General features: G+C 38.2%; 1 protein-coding gene across 1 annotated transcript in view; it reads right to left on the bottom strand.

The window, feature by feature from the left end:
* Positions 1–23,070, bottom strand: part of LDAH (lipid droplet associated hydrolase) — a 127,082-nt gene that overhangs the window by 89,715 nt on the left and 14,297 nt on the right. Inside the window, exons 2-3 of the mRNA XM_075049049.1 lie at positions 21,322–21,480; positions 2,585–2,719 (exon numbers count right to left, since the gene is read on the bottom strand). Coding sequence (XP_074905150.1) covers positions 2,585–2,719; positions 21,322–21,480 — 294 coding nt within the window. The remainder of the gene's footprint in view (positions 1–2,584; positions 2,720–21,321; positions 21,481–23,070) is intronic.

Genomic DNA, 23,070 nt, shown 5'->3' with positions numbered 1-23,070 from the left:
AATGTCTTTTCATTATTTTTTAAACTATCCATCAGTGGCTTTCTATGCTTTTCTTAGCTCCATGGTGCTACAGTAAGTGCACCACTAAGTACAGACCTGGTACATGATATTGAGAACACACAAAACACCTTAATGGGTCTGGCAAGCAAGACCTCCAAGCTTAGCTGTGGCAAGAGTAGATGCTATTTAGTGAGAGAAACCAAGCCTGGCCACTTTCTGCATCCCTTTCCTTTGCGGTGAATCTCTCAGGCTCACAACCCTGCCACAAGATGGCATTGGGACCAGGAGCAGCACAGAACTGCGGAGGTGGTCAGTGTCCAAAGCAAGGATGGCAGCACACCTGCACAGCAAAGAACCTGGCTCCTTCAGCAGCTGTTTACAGACCAGTTGGCCATTAGGTTGTTTTATCACTTTAAGTCTGCTAATATAATCTGCCCACAGTACAGTGCTTCAGCTACTAGTTCCCTAAATCTTTTACCTGTTGCATAAATAAATACTTTCTTTTATCTGTTTTAAACCAGCTAGTACTATTAAGTGACTATTAGTTCCATTACTGAATCTGGTGTATTTGGTCTTGCATTTACCTTATTTACCATCACGATTTTGGAAACCTCAGTCGTGCTCCTCAGAAGCATTCTGCTCCCCAAACCAAAGAACCATTTAATCTCCCATAACAAGGAAGCTGCTTCCTCAACTGTTGTTTTAGTTGCCTTTCCCCATACACTCACCAGCTTCACTTGAAATGTTGTCTTTGAGATGCCCAACAGAACTGCACACTAATACTCAAGATGCAGGTCCACTATAGTTATATATAGTAATAAAACAACGCCTCCTGCCTTGTCTGTAACACTGGTTATGTCCAATGTTTTGTTGACTTAAATTTTGTCTGCTGCTGTGCAATGAGAGACGGTATTAGAGAACTGTCGCTGATGACGCCAGTATCTTTCCCGAGTTTTACAAAAGAATTCCAAGTTCAGGGTCGCCCAGGCACAGCTAAAGGAGATCTTTTTCGTCAGATGCATTAACTCATATTTATCTACCTTGACACTCGTCTACCATCTTTTTGCCCACTAATTACATTTTTTAAGATGTTTCTGTAGTTGCCTGACATCTACTATCTTCCCACTAATTAAACGCTATGAAGTACCATCCACGAACTGAGAAGTTTCACTGTTTACTCTCATTCTGCAGGTTACAGGTGAATATATTGAATAAAACTTGACACAGCACCAGTCCTTATGGTACTTCATTTCTGACCTGTCCATCCTAACACACTGCCACATTCCTGAAAACCCCTCTCTCATAGGAGCATTGTCAGTGCAAAAGGACACAATGAAGTCAGTTGGAGGTTTGGTTTCAACTTAGATACCAGCTCCCTTTTTCCTACTGGATGCTCTCCTTCCCCCAGATTTACACTGTCCTTAGCAGCACAGGGACTGTCACAGTGGAAGTGGGACAGTTGTACAACATCCCTGCTCGCTCCATTTAAAAACCTCTCCATTTCAACTAGCTCAGCCATCTCAAGTGACTGAACACATCTCTCACCATCAAAGGCTCTTCTCACTAACTACACACTTACAGACATGACCCCAGGGCAGGTTATCAGACCTGCAAATGTTCTCTGCAATAAACTCAGCTCCATTCAGTTGCCAGACTTCTACCTGGATCCCATGGTTAACATTATACCAGTAATTATAAACCTAGGAATTTCTCACCTATCAGGAAAAAGTGCTAGCATTTGGTAGTTTGACACTTGAACACAATGACTGGCAGGAATTTTACCAAAGAAATACAGGTTTCATGTTTCAGTTTCAAACTTGACATTAAAAACCAATAAAAAGCCTTAAAAGCTCAGGTGCAAAGGTTAGTGAGAGAAAGTTATGCTAAACAGCTAAAACAGTTTCTTCTTCAAAATTTTCCGGTTGCTTTACATTGCTGAACCTTGTGGTCCTAAGGAATCATACTGATTTACCACTACATCACTGCAGCTTGACCAAGTCCAGAGGTCTTCTGACACTAAGCAGCTTTCAGGACAGGATTTGCTATTGGCTCCCCCATCTTACAATGCTGTACATTAACAATATCCACTTCAAGTTGGCTACCATGTCTTGCTGGAAATTTGCATATCAAAAGACTTTTAACAGATAAAAAAGCAACCTTGACCCCGCAAACGCCCCACACCCCAGCCTCAGAAAGATTTACTTGCTTCCTGAAATTCACTAATTTAATACAACTGTTTTTAAATTCAGAGATAATTAAGTCTCTCTTCAAGTACTCAATCTCTGAAGTGGACATTTCATTAAAATATGTACTTTCCTAATCTACTCCTCTTAACATAACCACATTCTAGATCTTCTTCTCTATAACTTGTCTCTAAAGACAGCAATCAGCAAATTCTCTTAATAGCACTTATTTGACTGGCAAATCTAATTCACTTAAAAATACCCTTTTCCTCAGTAACTGCTCTGAGGAAATATAATGGAGACATTTAAAAAACATGTCATGCTGTTTTTAGTAGGCGCAAGTCTGCTGGAGGAACTGGGGAGGTTACAAATATTTGTATGTACAAGTTACGGTATTGTACCTTCTATCATTTCCATACCACTAGGAGGCTTACAATGTCCGGCATGGCTCACAACCCAAACAGGATACTGCTGATTTAGTCCACAATATAAGGCCTGTATAAAGGTCCTGTAATAACCTGCCAGTCCAGGGTTACCTGCCAAAAAACAAAACATACAAGCACAGTCAATATTAACCTTCCACCAGCAAGCAATCTGCTTCAAAGCAAACTAAACAGCATTATACAGCAATTTGTTAATTTATTTTCTCTAGTACCTTTCCAATTTTTATTTTCCCAATTTCAGGGGCTACACTATTGAACTGGTTTAATTCCATTGATCAGTGGCACCCATGAGAAACATTTTACAGAATTACTTTAAAATTGCAGAACCTAAAACTGAAGCCCAACATAAGAGAAAATCTCCTTCTCCATCAGAGGTCAACCTGTTTGCTTATCTATCCCATCAAGTTACAGATATGTGAAAATTGTGCAAAGAAACCCCCAGATCTTATAAAAATATCACAAAGACTACAGCGGATATCACTTGATCCAGATATCTGCCATCCAAATACCTCGGTGTTACCACTTCAAAATTGGTACATGGTATCCTGACAATACAAAGGTCTGTACCAACCCTAAAAGAGAGGATGATTTCATTTTAAACTCATTGGACTAAATTAACCTTTTCTGCTTGTAACTTCATATCCTCTCTGTCCTCTTCCCCGCCGCTTGAGAAGCTCTTTCCTTTTCAACTGTTGTGCTCTAGAACCAGGGGAGAATCTGTCCTACCTCCTGCATCCCACCAGCTTTAGAGAGAACTTCCCAGAAGAGGCTGGCATCTGAACAAATCCAGCTTGCCCTGAGAGAGCAGACTACCTTGCTCTAAATCTATTGTTTAACAGTGAGAACATCAAGAGTCAGGTACCACTGCTGAAGTGGAAACTGGAATACTGTCCCAAAGATAAATACATATCTGGTAGGGATTTCAGGATTTCCAAACAAAACTCTAATCTCTATTCCTCCTTTTTTTCCTTCTCTTTCGGATTTCAGTAGTGACTTAAGTTGGAGAGTAAATCCGTATAAAGACAAAGCAGACTTTTTTTCCCCAATTCCCATAGGATGCATAAAAATTCCACACAGACATAAAAACATAAAATTTCTCTCTATTTGTTTATTAATTTTGCAGAGTAGTCCCACTGATTTCTTATTATTATTTAGACTCCAGAAAAGCCCACTGTCATGGTTAGGATTGCTCAGTTACATGTTTTTCACTCGCATACTAGGCAATTCTTAGTTTGGATATCATCAACAGCAAAAGGCGGCAAGAGCAGTGTTGCGTAAAAAGGCATTCACTTTTTAAGACAAAGACATTCCAAAATAACACAAACGTATTACTGAAAGGGTATAAGAGAGAAAAAAACCCCAAACCTCACTAAAATCGCGTAAACTGCTTTATATCATTCTGATTGGACTTACAGAGGCTGAGCTGTATAAGTATTGATAGTGACAGAGAAGAAGAATCAGAGCTGTAACCAAATTAGTACTTTCAGAAACGGTGCATGGAGATAAAAACTAGGTTTATTCCACTTCTTGCCTTTCTATAGTGGGCATTTTCATTTTGTCTTCTTTTACTTCAACCCTTTTGCTCTTCAGGTAACACACAGTAAGTTCATTGCTCTCCCAAGAGGCATTCCCTCAGTCCAGGACTTCCAGAACTACTTGCCGCAGAGCAGCAGTGCACCAGGCACCCGAAGCCACCTCCAGCACAGACACGTGCGTAGGAGTTGATGCCATGGCTCACACCACTGATGGTATATGGGCAAAGTAAGGAAGCGTTCCACTCTAGGAAATGCATCACACATACTTCATCCCTCACTTACATGTAAAAAGTGTCTCTGAGAGTTTTTAAACCTTAATAAAATGACTGATCTTAAAACAACATTATTTTTACTGGAGTACACAGATTTGGAAAAAAACAAAAACCAAAACTCCAGAATGCATGATCAAATTTTTTCAAACTGATTTCCAGAAAAACAATTTAAAATTCACAGGGGTCACACATCCATACAATTGCACCAGATTTTCATACGCCAAAAATTATATTATATAGAGGGCTCAGAGAAATAAAATCAAATCTAGACATCATCTGTCAAGCTCCTTGGATTGATGTTACATAGAGGAAACTTGTCTTACAGCAAGGTCAAAGACGAAAGTAGCAGCAATCCAAAAGAAAATGTATCTTTTGTAGTACAAATGATCACGATTTGGCACTATGCTTAGTCCTGGAATATAATGCAATTAGGGACTTTGAGATCAAGGAATGACAACATTAATCTCAAAAGCAGCCTTTTTTCTTTACATTTTTCTCTCCTTTAATAATGCAAAACAAGGAAAGGGAGAGAAATGGCAACAGCTGTCTTAGACATTTCAGTGCTCTTTCCTATCATCAGCCAGGTGAACCCAAGATGTAAATATTCTCAGGATTCGGTCATCAACTGAAGAGCAGTGAAGTAAGAACAATGATGCTTTGCATCAAATACTGTACAAAGCTCAAGGCACTCTAATACTTTTTTGAGGGAAAGGGGATTTTTATCCTGTGATAAGTGTGATGTGTATTTTAGGCTGGTAAAAGAGAAAATCCATAAATGCAAAAGAAACCCCCTTTCCCCACTCTTCATAAGCATCTGCTCATGGTAAAAGACATTCTGAGGGGTCAGCTGTTAGAACTGCTACTGATACTTCAAAATGCCTTGAAGGGGTATGAATGAGAACCACTGGCACAAATGGAAAGGAAAAATCAACAAAGATTTTAACAGCCAAGATTTCTATAGAGAAATCACCACATGTAAAGCAGCTATAAATTTATTCTTATTGAACTTTCAATTTCAATGAAGTCATTCCAGATTTGCACTGACTTAAGTAAATGCAGACTAATAGTCCCTGCTCTTGAAAGCTTGCATCTACAATATTTATAAGCAGAGAATGTTTATCTCCTAACATAGCTCAAACTCACATCTCTGCAAAGTCAGTTATGTTATGTGCTTTTACTTCAGCTGCTGTCACAACACTCTAAGAGGAGCAAACAAAAAAACCTGAACAGATAAAGATTTTTTTTCTTTCATATGATAGAGTTACAGTAACAGCTAATGGAAATAACTGTGGCTTAATATGCACAGCAGTCTGTGACCAACAATATTTTGGGCTCATCTACTGCGGTTGAAATGTTGTTCAATTAAACTATTTTATTTTATAGAAAAAGAACTACCAGGTTTACCACAAAGGCACCCAGGCAATGCAGTGCTCATTTGTGCATTTTAAGGATTTCCCAGTACATCAAACCAAAACTGCCTATGTTCTTTCACTCAGCAACTAAGTGTCAAAAAATGGAAACCATAAGTAAATGCAGTGTTAACCTCCATGATTTGAAGGTTACTCCAGTTACGTGAGTGCCACATCAATCCTCAAACACCTCAGGGCACCTGAATCATTCATGTGTGCCAGCAAATCTCAAGTTGCAGTCATCTGAACCAAGAAGCACATCTTAAGCAGTTACTCTCAACTGTGCTTAATTTTCTACAGTGTTTATGTTGTTTAGGAAGTCTTGTAAACAATAGCTATAAATGGTGACCGTAACAGAAAGAGACACAAAACTGCATATTAGCTTAATTTGCAAAAGGTTTCTAAGCATTTCATGGGAGGAATATGTCAAATGGACAATTTGCACAGTGCATTAGAACACCACGGGGACACTTTATTTGGTGTATTCCTAAGTTTCAATAACCAAAGGACTCCTGCTACCTTCCCTCTTCCCCATAATACACGACATTTTATCCAGCTATTCTACATTAAGCTCAAAGTCTTTCCATTTTTAATTTGAAGACGGGAATCCACTTCTTACTTTTCCGATGTGTTCCACCCACAGCTAAAGCAAAACAGTACAGAACAACTGAATGTGCAGAGGTGTCACTTTGAGCTATCTTAGAAGGTAAATATTCTCCACTTCTATATACTGCAGATAGAGGCTTTCAAGAACTGGAACTACTACTCTTTAATTATCCACATAGTTAAAAACATAAAAATTACTTATAAACATGCATTTGCCTGCCTTTCAAACATGTTCTTGTTAATGCTTTTTTCCATCAAATCAAGATCTTTAAATGCCAACTGGCTTCCTTCTTATGGAGACAGCTAGCAGTGGAGAGAGAACAATTTGTACAAACTAAATATCTGCCCCAGGATATCACTGCTAAATAACTTTTATCATGATTTCCTATACATGTCAAAAGTCAAACTTGGCCTGTCTTAAAATGAAATACAAACTAATATTTGAGATGCTTCACTTACAAAAAGAAGTTATTCAGACTTGGGAAGTTTAAACTTATATACAGTATGCCATCAGTGCAATTCAATCAGCTTAATTCTGAATGCAAAACACAAACATATAACACTCATTTAAAAAGTCAGAGACCATAGCTACTACTCCATACAAGCAATGACAGCTTTTGTGGCTTACAAATTGTCAAGCATTTTGAATTCTTTTGCAACAGAAAATATTAATGTAAAATGTAAACTATAATTATAAGAACACTAGCATTAGATAACCCTGTGCAAAAATAATTCCCAGACATACTGAGGCATGTACAATGTAAACCGCAACAGCAAAATGTTTCAGGTTAAAAACAAAGATATACACCAAAACGTATAGGAAAAGCCTTCTGACCAGAAAGGGGTATGTCGAAAATATATACAGCTTACTCAAATGAAATTGAGACTAAAACATAAAATGAAAATAATTCTTAGCAGTTCTGGAAGGGATATCTAAATTGAAAAGGATTTATTTAAACAGTCTATAGTAAATGCCAAGAGTGGTGGGGAGTGAAGGAGAGGAAATTTATATGTAGCTAAATCATCCCAAACAGCGACAAGGTTCCTTGCACCTTGTTCCGTAACAAGCTTTTGGGTTCTGTGCACTGTCCTGTGAGACGTTCCCCAGCGTTTTCAGTCCTGTCTCCAGAAGTCTGACCATCTGTGGGAGCAGTAGCTGGCATTCAGCTGTGGTGCTTCACGAATTTCTCTAGCAGTTGCTTTCTGCCTGCTCTGGGACCTCAGCAGGACCATAAAGAATAAAGGCAGCTACACGAATAGAAGAAGGGAAATACACAGCCAACAGTGGGTTTACAGAGAACTTTGAGGAACTGGAAAATATGCCAGCAATTACCATGAGTTTAATTTTAGAAATAATCCACAGTTTCAGAATTAAGTATGTATGCCACAGTATTTACATGATAATCTCCTGCAACAAAATCAAATGCAGACCTTTTTTTTTTTTTTTTTTAAATGAGCAGCCATAAATCAAATTTGAAATCCAGGGGCACACAGCAGGACCACACAAAAATCATTTTTGTGGCAATGATTCTCACTGCCTCTTCGCAGAGCTGCCAAAGCTCCCAGCTCCAGCTCAAAGAGCCTAAATGACAAGTTCCTCACTCAAGGAAACTTAATCTGCCTTTGGCGTCTGACCAGCCACCATGGAAGAAGATGCAACTCCCCTATGTTAATGAATGGAAAGCAGCCCACGCAGATGTCAGAAGGATTTAAATGGAGCATGTAAAAAACACAATGATGTTCTCACACTTGGGAGAAAACTGCAGAAACTGACACCGCGGCTGATGATCAGGCCTTAAAAGGACACACACAGGTTTCTCTGACATGCAGGGTCAAGGGATTTCAAATAAACCATGTCAAATAACATTTGAATGATCATCATAAACTCATGTCAATTAAGCTTTCACCTGTTTGCATGTCTAGGGGACCAGCATTTTTTGTCCTCTATTCTGTTTATAGTCCATACACTAGGGGAGCAGCATCAGCCAAAGAGCAAACAATTACAAGGACGTTATACAGAAACACATGTGAAAACTCTGATCTTCTCTCACTCTGGAATCATGAATTTGGCTGGAAAGCACCTTAATATATTTGCTTGGGTTGTGAAAATGGGGAATCTCAGAAGGATTCAGCCAGGTGCCTGTAACACAGCTTATTAGAGAGGTTTTTCAAGAACATTTCACATTTTTTCCCTATATACAGATACATACACACACAGTTTTTAGTTTGATACAGCTATAAAACTTACATATAGGATTTTATAATACACATTCTTTACACACATTTTGCAAAGCAAATAAGCTTGTCTGCTGTTGTTGAACACTTTTCCACCTTTAGGACAAATGTGGGTTTCATTTACCTCTAAAGAAATCCCATGGACAGTCTGATAAACCTGAATTAAACTAACACAGCCGGTTTTGCCCCAGTGACAATTGTGCCTGAAGCCTGTGAATAAAAATTCCCAGCTAGAAATTATGACAGTACACGCCTGTTTTCTCATATGAATGATTAACAACAGCCATCCAGGCAGATAAGATACAAAATCCAAAATCCTGATTTTGCCCACTGCAAACCTACTGGACTTTGTGATTGAGTGATTGCAAGGGTTATAAATTCCACAGATGTATTTCAGTAGTTACCTTTAATGTCTCAACCATGTCAAATAGGTACGTAAATAAAAAAAAAGCCTTGATTTTATTATTCGGGGTTTTTTTTAATATGTTTCTAAACTAATGGTTCTTGGAAGGGAGTGAAGATTGAGATATAAAACTGAAAATACTGAGTTCATAATGGAATAACAAATTTTTTACATTTTTTAAAGGTAGAAACCAGGATTTTCTAGCACTGACAAATAATTTTTGTTCCATTTTTGTTCCATTTTCTCCATAGCAAATGAAAAATTAACACATTTAATTAGATCTCCTAGTACACACCTACACATACACAGCCTCTTAAGCATCTGCTTAGGCAGATGAAGACAGGTTCAGCTACTTTTAACACTCTAGATGTGGTTGGTTGGTCTGATCCAATCCATCCTACAGCTGATGCTGGCAGAGAAGCTGCAGTGAGCTCTGCACTGGGTCTAGAATTCCCAGTGGGAATTTTTCAGATGGCTTCAGGGCTTGAAGCAGAATCGGACCAGCAGAAAACAAACCCCCTTCTGAAATAAAGGGGGGAGAACAAAGGAAGTACACAAAGAGCAACATGAGACTTAATGTCAAATGGGTTCACAAGAAAGCCTATGAAATATCTGAATAACAACACAACCCTGATGAGACATCATCAGCAGGAAAAAGACAAAGACAAGAAAAATAAACAATTCAGAACCAAGATAACCACAAATTATTTGTTTTGTACAGATAAACAGCTCTGCAGATTTGATCACTTTTGAATAATATGCAAGGAAGAAGCAAACAATACATTCAAAAGGCACCAGAAAGTACATTTTCAGATCTGTATGAGAGATTTCCCTATGCTGTACCATTGGTCAGAGTTACACAAAAGAAAAGCATAGCTTTGGAGGGTTTGGGGTTATTAGGTTTTGGGGTTTGTTTTTGGTTTTCAAGACAGTTTTTAGAATAAAGTGACAGATGGGAAACAAATAGCAATGGAAAACATGAAGACAGTTAATTTCAGAAAAAAGCCTGAAAACGTGTTTCTGCAATTTTTGTGTATCAAGACTGTCAAGAGAATGTAATATTTGAAACAAACAGTTTAAGGTGATTTTGCAAAAGAATTTTGCATTTATATTTGTTATCAGTCTTCAGAAACGCAAGACAAAAAACCAAACCATTCTGCATACCAATCCACAACTTTAGGAAAAAATTCTTTGCATTGACACCACTGTATCTCTGAGGAAAAAGGCTTCATAGTTAGGATATTAGTACTGGTCCTAAGTAGATGTTCCATGAAGACTTCACCCAAAACACTTCATTCAGGCAAACACTTTCCTGAAAACATAAGTCGCTTCACAAGCACAGATGTCTAGCCATTTAAGACCTATTGTGAAGAGCTTCTGCATCTTAAGGCAAGGCTGCGAAAACAGATATAAAAGATCCAAAATGTAAAGGTGGAAGGCGGTATAAAAGTACGTAAGTAAGTATGTATTACTACATATTTATTTATTCTTATGGGAGTTTTTAAATCCCTCAAGAATAACCAAGGATTGTTTTCAAAAATGGAAATCAGAACAATGATCAAAATCTTCCATCATTTTCGTAACAGGGAAAAAAGAGCAAGAGCTATGACTTGCTGAATTTTTGGCTCTACGGTTTTCCATAATCTAGATATTGAACATAAGGCGTCAAATTCATTTCTAATATAGCTTCAGTGATCCATAGGAGTTACTATCGGGATAAAATGAGGCGATGTGTTAACTAGAATCAGAAAGCAGATATTCATCTTTTATTATTTTCAGAGATAACTAGATCAAAATATTTAATATCAAGGCAAATCCGTATCAGCTCAGGTACTTCTGGTAGCAGCTGCCAGGAAGGAAGAAGTATATTATACACTGGTGCTGTAGCTTTTAACATTTTAATTGCATTATTTGTACATGATGCACATGGAAACACTGTATTTCCTTCATAGGTAGGTCCTTTAGTAAGTAATTCTTCTTCCCTCCTGCCTCAGACATCACATAAAGAAAAACAGATCATTTTTTAAATGGTCAAATCAAGAAAAGTACCCTAGAACACAACTTTTCCATAACTCTGGCCAACTCAAGCCTCTGCATGCTGCAGGAGAGGGATCGCTTCCTCCCCTGATTACGCTGCACGGAGCCAGGCAGGAAGGATCCATGCTGAAAACAACGCCTCATTAGCAGGGAGAGGACACCAAGAGAAGACTGCGGATTGAGAAATTTCAGTAAGTCTCTTCAGTAAGTCACATCTGCCACCCAGATTTAGTGGCGGGAAATACTGTCAAGCACAGTTGGATGTTCAACCATCCTGTCATTACTCTGCCTCCTCAAACTTAACAAGCTCAAATGTGCCAAGCCCCCATCAGAGGTACTTCTGGAGCACTGGGAAATTCAACAAAAGTGGCATATTTCAAGCCTAGATCTGACATACAGGCTCCTCTTTGCATGAGGAAGTTTTTATTTTTAATGAAAGATATTTTTTTTTCTTTTCTGAAGACAATAGAAGCTGGTGGGCTGACCCAGTAAACAAAGCACAACTGTCATCATATTTTAAAATATTAGTCACAAACAAGTAGTCCATAAGCAGCAAAAATAATGGAGAACAGTGTCCTGAGAACTGAATTTTCTGATATATAATATGGGTTAGAACACACTTACACCTTGCCTTTAGGGGGTACTTTACCAGCATATATGTCTTCTAGCCAAACTCTTTTTTTTTTTTTTTTTAGTATCATTTTGAGTCCTCTATCTCTCAGAAGAATTTAGGGAAAATTGACCAATGTATTCACAGTTTTATGGGGGTTAAAAGTAGAAAACAAATAGATGCAGACAAATCAGTGTTATCTCCCAAGAATAATGATGTTCTCAGGAAGTCAAACTAGCTCAGTGAAATAAAGGGGAGAGCCCTCAGAGAACTTTGATGTGAGTGAAGACAGCACATACCATTGCCAAGTCCTCAAGCACTTGACTGAGACAGATTTCATTATTCCCATTTTATAAATGAGAAATAAACAGACCAAATAATCTATACATGAAAATTAAAGCATTACTAGCCACTAAGAACTCCACCAGTTAACAGTACCTTACATTCACGGCCATCTAAGAAAATACATGGTCAGCTGAAAATAAGACTGATCTCATAATTAAGCCATGAACATTCACGCTAGAGATAAAGATATGGCTAGAAAAGTTGGAAGAAGTGGCTTTGGAAGTATCAAGAAGATAGGGTTAAGTTGGGGGGTTTTTTGTGTACTTTCACTCCTGTTCAAGTGCAAATTTACAAAATATAGTCATGTATAATACACATCCCATGCAAGCATGTGAATCAAAAGTGGTTTGCTGTGTTTATGTCTCACTGAAATAGAAAGCTGTGCTCTTACTACCTCATCCGCTGATAAGAAGACCTATAGTCATAGGGAAAGGAAAAAACATGTTAGCTTGCTCTATGTAGACCCATCTACCTGGACTGCTATGCTACACAAACTTTTAACTCTACAGTATAGTTTGTCCTCATTGACTGCTTTTGCATCACGTGTACCAGTTACTGGGGAGCAAGAAAACTCCTTCTCCACTGTCAATTTTTTTATTCAGGCAAAAAAAAAAAAATTCAAAGCAGTGTAAAATACAAATTCTCCATGTCAAAAACTGAGAACTTGGGGTCAAACGCAAAGAGTTGGCAGCTGCATCTGGAGTGGCAGTGCAAACAAAAGCAGAAGCCTCAAGGGTGAGGCATTCTCAGCAAATCACTACCACCTGGTGTGACTGGTGGAGTACCAACTCCCTCCAGAGAAGTCTCAAGACTAAGCGTGTGAACCCACATATATGTGCTGCATGTTGTGGACTGACACCATAATTTAACAACAGAAAGTTCTGCAGCAAGTCCAGCTGAAGGAACCCCCACCTTCTCCCTTGACTGTCATTCCCACCCCCCCACCATGGCTCACCAGCCCCTGAATTACACTGGCATAACTCTGTGGGGCCGTGCTGTGAACCCAAAGAGGGAACCGTTCCAGCTTTAAGAAGACCCCAGAAATAAATGTATGTATGTATTTAATTCACAGCATGATCTCTCAAACTATTGTTCTGGCATAACCGAGGGGTGGAGTGGCACAGTGTGGTGGGAACAGGAATACCTTATGCCAGTATTGTTGACAAACATTTTGGATTGGGAAATAACGGCCTTAGGAAGTTTTCTAAGTGCTCCAAGCACCAAGCTCTTAGATTTCCAGTGCCTGGGAATATACACTGCAAACAGTTTCTAACTTCCACGGTACTTTAGACTCAGCAACGTCTGCTTTATACCTTACTTGATGGTTCTAAAAGCTACCTGCAGGCAAGAGCTCTAGCCCAGTCCTGCTACCCAGTCCCCTTATGGGCTGCCCAAATCCAAACATAGTTTCAATTATGTAGGTCTCACCTGCTAATAAAGCAGGGAATGGTAGAGTCTTTCCAGGAAGACTCCAATTACATAATGTTGATCACATAAGGTCATAACACAGGTGAGATACAGGGAAAGATGCTCTTGAAAATTTTAGGAACACCAGCTAGCTTTCCCAGAGCCAGTCTGAAGAGCAGCCCCAGCAGGCAAAGAACACATTCAAAGCATCAAGTGGTTGCTTCACGTCCCATGCTGTAGTTGTGCGGGAGAAGCTGTGATAAAAGAACATAGCATTCCTCTTCCTCTCTCCGTGAAAGCGCTGCAGATGCACTGCCATTCTCTCCTGGCTAACTCACAGTCAGACATGATGTTCTACAGTGAATGCTCTGCTTCAAGTATAATATCTTCAGGACTAAGTTTAATTTCAAGCACTGCAAATACCACAGAAGAGATGAATGCTGCTGCTAAGACAATATATAAAAGAGGAACCTTTCTTAAATAAACAGAGTGAATATCTGTGTACATACAGAGAGGGGATCCTGCTCAGCTGCTTGGATATAAACATCTACCTCAGGACAGAATTTTAGATGCAAAATTGAGACTTTTTTGGTTCCTGCTGATTAGCCACATGTGACTCAAGTTTGCCAGCTGGACTAGATGCCATTCTGAGCTGTGTAATCCTCCACATGCCTTGTCAAGGGAGCCAAGACTCCAGCCAAACAAGATTCTTAAGCTGATTCCCTGAACCAAGTGTGTTAAATAACATCATCTTCATTTGTGAGCACCTAAATTTGCCTTCTCTACTCTGTTGCTTCGGCTTAGGATGGACAATAGCAACACTGCTCTGCTTGGTAAAGTATGGTCAAAATAAGCAAAGGTAATAGAACCCATGCAACTTTCTGCATCTTACACTAGCAGAGGTAAGTGAAGATAAACACACAAAGCACAGTATTAATATGATGGAAAATACACATCCACAGGAAACATTTTCAGCCCCAGCTTTAGGTCATCAAAACTATGTGATACAGGATTAAGCAAAATAAAGTGCAAGTTAATGTGTAAACAGGAGTCCTATGTAGCTTATTTCAACATTAGCACCAGTGCAGTTACACTCTGACTTTCATTGAAAAATTCTCATTGCATCTAAAAGCATTACTTAATTTAAACCACCAAAATCCAAAGTTAAATGAATGATTCCTTTAATAAAGACCTGAAGTACTTAAGTGTGATTAGTTATTTTCCTTAATGTCCTTTGGGTATTTACTGCTGTGCATCAGAAGATGATATACGTCCTGGCACAAGAATTTCACACAATCAGTAAGAGCAGAGCTGCCCATGGAGTTGGTCAATGATTTAAACATTCCAGGAGAGGAAGTATTTGTTGTCTCACTCTATGCAGCTGTGCTTTTATTGTTAATTTATTTACTCAGTGTTAGCTGATTGTAACTGAATGCTAGCTTAGAGACTTGGATGATAGATTATATAAATTTTGCAAATGTGAACGAAGATTTGTTTGGTGGTTTGGTACACAAATTGTGAGAATGGCTGGCCACCTATTGAAAAGCAACCCAGTGGAAAGGCTGGGAACAGAAACCCCAGCACTTCAATCTTTATACTCTCTAACTGAACCTCCTTTATTTCATTCCTAATGCAAGTAAAAGGCATTTTTATGATCCTCAGCAAACAACATAACCGATTAATCACTAATTTTTTTTGTGATATACATACAGTAGAGAAACAGTCAGTGCTTACCTATGCATTCCAATAAGAGCCTGAAACCTCCTAGTAAATGGTATAGCTGGCTATTACAGCAGTAAGCTTTCCAAAAAACACTATATTTTTTTCTAATCTTTAAAACAGCTCCCTCTTCTGGCATACTCTTTCTATACTATGTTTAAGTACCATACTTTATTCCTTACCAGTTTTTAATTCTGTATGGTTCCTAACACTCAACAAACCCAATTTCAGTGTTAAGGCACTTACAACACAGTATGGCTGTGAAGGCAAGGAGAAGGTACCTTAAATTACTGCTTTTGAAAGAGTGGCTAATTCTAATCAAGTATTTATCTAAGATTATCCATATACTTATCTTTACTATCTTTTGAAGGTACCCCAAAATCAATCCAGATCAGAATCCACACCCTGACAAGGAGCCTGGATGGCAAGTCCCTGGGTCACATTTACAGGATCACTGAAATTGGAAGGGATCACCCGAGATCTGCTAACCCACCTCCTGCTCATGCAGGCTCAGGTAGAGTAGGTTGCCCAGGTATGCACCCAGTCAAGTTTTGATTATGTCCGCAGCTGGAGACGTCACAACATCTCAGGGCAACCTAACCTCTCAGGAGGCAGAAATGCTCATGGCAGTGCCTATCCCTAGCTACTGATTATACAAGGTACCTAGGAATTTATGCTCCTTACTTTAGCATCTTAACTAGGTGTTTAATATTAGGCTGGATGAAATTGGGCCTTAGAGTCCCTTTCTGAACTAGGTGACACGGACCCAGCTTGATCCTGCAAGAAAACCAAAGAAAAACTAAGAAAACAAACAAAAAACCCCAAACAAAACAAAACAAAAAAACCCCCCAAAACCAAACACCCCACGCCCCAAACCAAACCACAGGAGAGCTCCCATAACCAAGCTGATAGTGACAAAACTGCAGAGGTAGAAGACGAGGTGAGGCTGGACACACATTTTTCCTACTGCTGATGCTCTGGCATTATTCAGTCAAAAAAAACCCCAAACAAACCACAAAACCAGAAAGAAGAAAAAAGCAGCTTTTACTGCCTAATGCATTCAGAGAGAACAGGTTCTCAACTTTGTTCATAGAATTGTTGCTGGAGATCATTCAGTGACTGTGAGCACAAAACATATGGAGCAGAACATGACCCAGAACCCAGAAGTCCTCTTGCCCAGGAGGAAAAAAAATCATCTTCCCTCTTAAACTGGCTGTCCATTGCCAGCAGCATTCCCCTTTCTTCCAGTTGTATTTCAAAGGCAAATGGTGAACACTACCGTGCACTGGGAGAGGAGACACTGGCGGCTGACTTAAAAAGTAGCATCTGAGAGGATGTAAGTACCTTCCTTGAGTAACTCAGAGGTCTCTACTCCAAAACCAGATTCTGCTTCACATAAACAGTTCTATCTTCTTTTTACTTATTTAACCAAACATTAAGTACCAAGATTCATATACAGGATTCTGGTTTACATTCTGGCCAAGGTTACCAGAAGCTACACACTGCAACCTAATCTGTTGATACTATGAGTCCTTACGAGATCCAATGCGGTTCTTGTAGATGAATGGTTAACATGCAGATTACGTACCAACAAGCACATTTAATCACATAAGTTTTGTATAAATCAAAGCACATTCTAAAACCAAACTGAAGAGAATTGGAGTAAACATGCTTTACACAGTTTGTAGAATGAGGAAATAGATTATTTTATTATTAAGTAAACCCCTTGGTCTCAGTGGTGACAGTAGACCTCTGGAGAGCTATTCATTCCAGTGACTGCTGAGCAGAGTGAATGATTAACAACCTAAAAAAAAGCTGGTTTAGTGGGAGCCAAAAAAACCAAAATACGAATGAACTAAGCTTCAGGGCTATACAATTAGATTTAGTGCAAAGTATTATTATACAGTGATTCCTATTATAACTTTTCTTATGTAAATGTTGAGGGTGATGATTGTTAAATATCAAAACAGCAGGTGAAGACAAAGCCAGATAATATATCGAAAACTTTTCAGAATCCCTACATTACAGTCAAAAATAGAACTTCAAAGACTTTGAAACTAACAGGAAGTCTCGTTTCAAGGGAGAACACATTAAAGACTTGTCATAATCCAGGCAAATTGTTTGCACTGTTTTCACTCCTTAAAAATAGTTAAAGTAGTCTTCAAGTGACAACAGTCTTGTTGATGTAAGTACTTCTAGGAGAAGATCAGAATCCAAGCCCTCATTTTCTGTTGTGCAGAAAACCATAAGCAACTCCTGACTCAGAGGATTAGCTCAGGAGATTAAATCTTCATACTTTAAAAAAAAAGTGTCTGGTTAAGTCCTCATAGGCTTTAAACATCACCAAGTCACTGCATGAGTTGGTAAAACAGTAAGATGATCCAATAACCCAGCAGCAATCCAACTGCATGCAGGCAGAACAAGAAACTTAGCAAGCATAGGGAGTACTCTGCATGCATGCCAAAGAACTGAATTCTGAAATTACTTCTGTATATTAATGAACGAAACTTGTATAGCATGCTTTACCACAAAAAATGTTATTTATATTATACATTATCAACCGTGAACTAAGCTTCCCAAGTACAAGACTCTAAATAACAAAATTGCCTAGTTTACAGCAATGGTAACAAAAATTATGAAGCCTGGAATGAAGGTATTGCAAAATGCACTCCTGCAATGAAATGCAAGAAAAACTTGATGAACAGCAAAACTTCATGAGCTAAACAGCCTGGTGGTTTTAAAATTTGTACTGTATTTATTTACAAAGTTAAATGTTTCAAAAATACACAGACACAAATAGACAGATACTCTTAAAACAGTAAAAAAATATTCCATTACACCTTGCGGATCCTGGTTTTCAATGAACCCAAGTAACGTTAAATATTGCTGCAGTAGATTTTATACTTCACTGCTAATTTTACACTAAACAAACACTGGAGAAGGGAAAACAGACCTTTATGACACAAGAGGAAAAAAGTAATTCCTGTCCTTTCCATAACGCCTACATTTCCAGAAAACCATGGACCTGATCCTTCAACTGTACACATTTAATTTTACTCTCATGAGTAAATCTCATCGGTTTTAACAGAAAAGAATTCATATTAAGAAAGGCAAACAAGTATACGCATATATTCTGGACTGAGGAAAAATTGGTCCTTTTACACAGTAATTACTTCAGTAAGCACATTATTACTCCTATACAGAGGTTTTGCTTACACAAGGAAAAAAACATTACGGAACAAAAAAGTGCACATTAAACATTTCAACTAATATAGTAAAACTTTACTAAAATTGTAAGTTTACACAGCCTGCCATTAACAAAAACATTAGCTTGTTGTAATTAAATGAGATTGAGCTCCACTGCACATTCCGTATTCCAACTGCTTCAAGCAGAGTGAGCTATCAGTACTAAGGAGGCAGAATCCTGCCTCATTGAAAGTCAATGGGAATTTTGCCATTCATTTCAGAGTAGAAAAATGTTTTGGAGTCAGCTTTCTCCCTTCCTCCCCTTTTTAAAAAAAAAAAAAAAAAAAAAGTCAGACCAAAGAGAAATCCTTCCCATTATGAAGAAATTTGACTAAAACACCAACAGAAAATAAGCATACAGGATTTATTCTCAAATCTCTTGCAACAATTCAATTCTAGCAGAAGCTGAGAATTCTATCATCTTTCTGTTCTATAACCAGCCTCAACCCCATTTTGTTTGATTACATATAAACAAATCATACGCATGAATTTCATTAAGACTGGAAAAGTATGTACCAGAGCAGTTTAATACGCAGAACAACGTATCACATGCAGTAGGACTAACCATGTTCAGTTCAGATCACTTAACACTTGGCTGTGCATACACTCCTTTTTGAGTGAGAGTTGCCCTTGTCTGGATATTTCTTTCCTTGACCTGTACCAAGCTATGCTTTTGCCCCTCTATTTCATTCCATAAAGAATCTCAGCTAGGGATACATGCTTTTCAAGTGTGAAAATTGCTGGACTCCAGAAGGGCTCCACATTTCATGCTTGGAAGTTACAAAACCACAAGGGGAATGCTATCTAATCCTAACTGTTTAGGTACACGAACATGTTGCCAGATGACCCAAATGTCCGGATCTCTTCTAAGGCTGTGTTTTTTGTGTTGGCAGATAGAATTTCCCTTGAAGGCTAGAAATGAGGCATAGACCAGTAGGAAAAAAACATCTGATTTATGAGAAGCAAAACAGCATTGTTATGCCAGGTCCTAGTCAGCTCCCTGCCAGCCACAGCAAGGAGCTTGGGTAACTTGATTCACTACTGAATTTGGATATTTCAAATGAAGATAGCATTATTGTGGTTGCTGTGCTTTTTAATTGTTTTCTCAGTGACAGAACTTCTAGTTTGTTACCAACATAATTCTGAAATAAGAGCAAAACCATAAATCAGCTACTTGCTAAAGCCTGCAGACCATAACAGAAGCACTCTGAATATTTTACTGACGTCTATTTCTGTATATCTATCTTGTTAATGTAAGATGTTATTAAGGGGTCTTCGCAGAATTGTTCTGCAGGAAATAAGCTCCATGTAGCCCTGCCACTACATTTTCTTGCATGAAAAGTTTCCTGTGATGAATGCAGAGCCCATAAAGTCTGTGTGGCTCGGTATATTTTCAAAAGAATAACTTAGGTGCCTTGCAGAGGTACCTTGCCTTGGAAGCTAACGTCTGACTTTGGCCCTCTTCCCCTACAAATGATGCTACCAATATGTTAGCTTTACAGATTTACCCTAGTTACAGGCTCTACTACCAACCCAAACACATGGGTATCACAACCTAACACAGGTGAAAGCTCCAGAACTTGGGGGAAAAAGAAACACTTAACTTAGCTGTTTATTTAAGACTTCCAGAAATGCCTTAACTGGAAGAAAGCAGCAATTGAAAAGTATCAAATCAGGCTTGTACCTACAGAAAACTGACAATTTGGATCCGCACTGATAGTCTTTTACTAAAGAGTTACACTATGCAGTATCTGGCTTAAAAAGCTGTTCCCACGAAACAGTAGCAAGATGTAATCATAGGAGGCTTATTTCTTCTTTTCAGTTAAGGAAAGAATTTAAACTTCACTGTCACTGGGTTAAAAGTTACGCTATTATTCAACTCCAGGAGGCAAGGGCATAAAAACATTGTGCCCAAAGAAACTAACATAAAATATTCCACAAGGCTTCCAAAACCTTGCAAAAAAACCTGAAAAATGGACCCTGTGCTCTCTTTCACCCCTAAGTAAGGACCAAACCGTGCACCAGCCCATAAACAGGAACAGAGTATACCAAAGATGTGGATAATCAGAAGAGTCATTATTTGCACCACTAATTCTTGGGGATGTAACAACAGTATCCAATACCTTCAAATAAACTACAGGAAGCATCAGAAATCTGCAAACTCTAAGGCAGTGAAAGAGTCACAACATCTGTGCTTGAGCAGGCAGGCTCAAGCTCTACTTTTGCTAATGGCAGAACTCCTACAGTTCATTGGCAGACTAATGAATTTAGGACTTCTCCATTAATTTTAACATATGCTAAATGAAAGTTTAGAGCTTTCATTTTAAGGTGATCAGATTTAAATATAACTCAGAACTATACAATGCTCATTGAGTTCAAGAGGCTTACCATAAAAATGCATGTTGAAAAATCTAAGTTAAAAACCATTTACTACTAAAAAAACCACCTTTAAAAAACTACTGGATCCAGAAGTGTCCCTCAAATATTGTAACTTTCATCTTTTGGCTGGCACACAGCTGACAATGCAGTATCACTTCAATGTGCAAGAAATAAACGGAAGGAGAGCAATGGAAAAAAAAAAAACCAAACACAAAACAAAAAAAACTGCAATGCTGTCAGGAAACCACCACCACAAAATAAATGAGTGAGACATCCTAATTTCTCAGTTTTACCTTACAGCACCATTACAAATACAGATAACAGTAGTAATCAAATATAACAAAGAAATTTCACCATGGCCATACTATTGATTTTTTGGCCATACGCACAGGCCAAATTCTACTGCTTATCTAGTGAGATTTTTGAAATTGAAATTGAACATATCCTTTTCAATCATCACACTTCTAAACTTAAACAAAAAAAGACCCTTACCAGGAATAATCATGAATAGGAGCCTGGGTAGATTTTTACTTTCATCTTTTGAGAGGTCTTTCCAGGGTCCACACTTCAAGACATGGGTAGCAGCTCCACAACAGTAGATAAATTCTTCATGTAATGGGACTGGCTCTTCTGACACCGACCTCATGTTTGCTGTTAGACAGAATAAGATACTGTTATAACAGATCAGCAAATATTTACATAGCTGGCTCTTTGCTATTATACCTTCTCACAGAATAATTGCAAAAAAACCCAAACAACCCTCCCCAAACAGCTGTCATCTCCACTAAACAGAGGCTCAATTCAGTATTTGATGTTTGAATAGGTCATAGAAGTTGACACATGTTAATACTGTATGAGAGAAAACATCTTTTAGTTTTTGTCACAGAAATATATGGTGATGAACTGGACAATAAGATCTATTCTACCTTAAAGGCAAATAATTTTAAACTTCTTATTCACACTGTCCACTGAAAAGATTCAGCTGAAATGTATTCCAAGGCAAACAAAAGAAAAAATACCAAACAAACAGAACTACTGTATGAATGTCTTCACAAGTTCTGTGTGCCTCAACTACGGGAGCACAGCATCACTTAAAAACAACCACCAAAAAATCCCTCAACAAAAAACAACCATAATAAAACCCAAAAGAAAATACCAGAGGCCAAAAGGAACATGCTAACTACTAGATTGCCTTCCAGTATTAGGTGGGCTCCTCATTTTAAGTGCAGCATAACTAACTTCTCTACAAATTTTCAAAGGATTAAAGGAGGCATCTTTGTCAGTTAAAGCTAATCAAGATTTGATCAATTCAGGCAAACATTTATGCTCACCTTCATAACTTTTCTTAAGTTACTTGGTTATCTCAACTCAGGGATGCGAAATAAAACACTATGCTGCCAAATAAACAATGCATGTTCATGAGTTCATATATTTATCGTATAGGAAATTATTAGGCTGCCACTTTGGAACTGGCTGATTGACCAAACTCCCGTACCTCTCCGTCAGTAAAAAAGCTACTTCATCAAATTACTACTTATGAATTAAAAGATCATCAAGACGAACTAGAACATACACAAGCATCTGCCAAAATAACCATTTACCATTTGCAACTACAGGTGCAGTTACCAAATGCAGAGTCAGAAGCCTGCCCTTGTTGGAGTATGATCACACACGTGCATCACTTGGAACACACACCAGTACTTGGTAAGTCCACAGAGCTGTTTGTATCAACTTCAAGGGCTATTTAAGCTCTACAGAGTATTTCCAATCTTATAAGGACCACATTTCAGGCTTCTGAAGCAACAGATCTGGCTTAAACAGACTTGAAAAACTTGGTTAAATTATTACAGGAATGACTATGCATTCTTTATTCAAGACCATCTATAACGGAAAAGGCTGTCCAACTTTACTGTTTTCAATTTAATTAAATTGTAATTCAAGTCACACACAAATGAAAAAAAATATTTTAGTCTAATGACTAATCTAAAAGATTAGCCTTTAGTGTCTCTACCTAGTACACCCTGAAATATGTTATGATTGAAATATGTTATAGAAAGAAAAAAGTGCAATGAGTTAGAAGCCAAAAATCCCAAGATTATAGGCCAGCAATTCTCTAAAGGAACTCTCAAGGACTTCACATACAACCACTGCATTAAAACTTTTTGGTAAGTCTCATCTTGAAATTAACGGACAAAAGTGCAATCACCTTTCACGTTATTCAAGAAGGTGATCTTTTCCGAG

Source organism: Buteo buteo, chromosome 17 (assembly GCF_964188355.1).
Source record: "Buteo buteo chromosome 17, bButBut1.hap1.1, whole genome shotgun sequence".
Lineage (NCBI taxonomy): Eukaryota > Metazoa > Chordata > Aves > Accipitriformes > Accipitridae > Buteo > Buteo buteo.
Note: the sequence above shows the minus strand (reverse complement) of the source record. Positions and strands in the feature narration are given on the sequence as shown.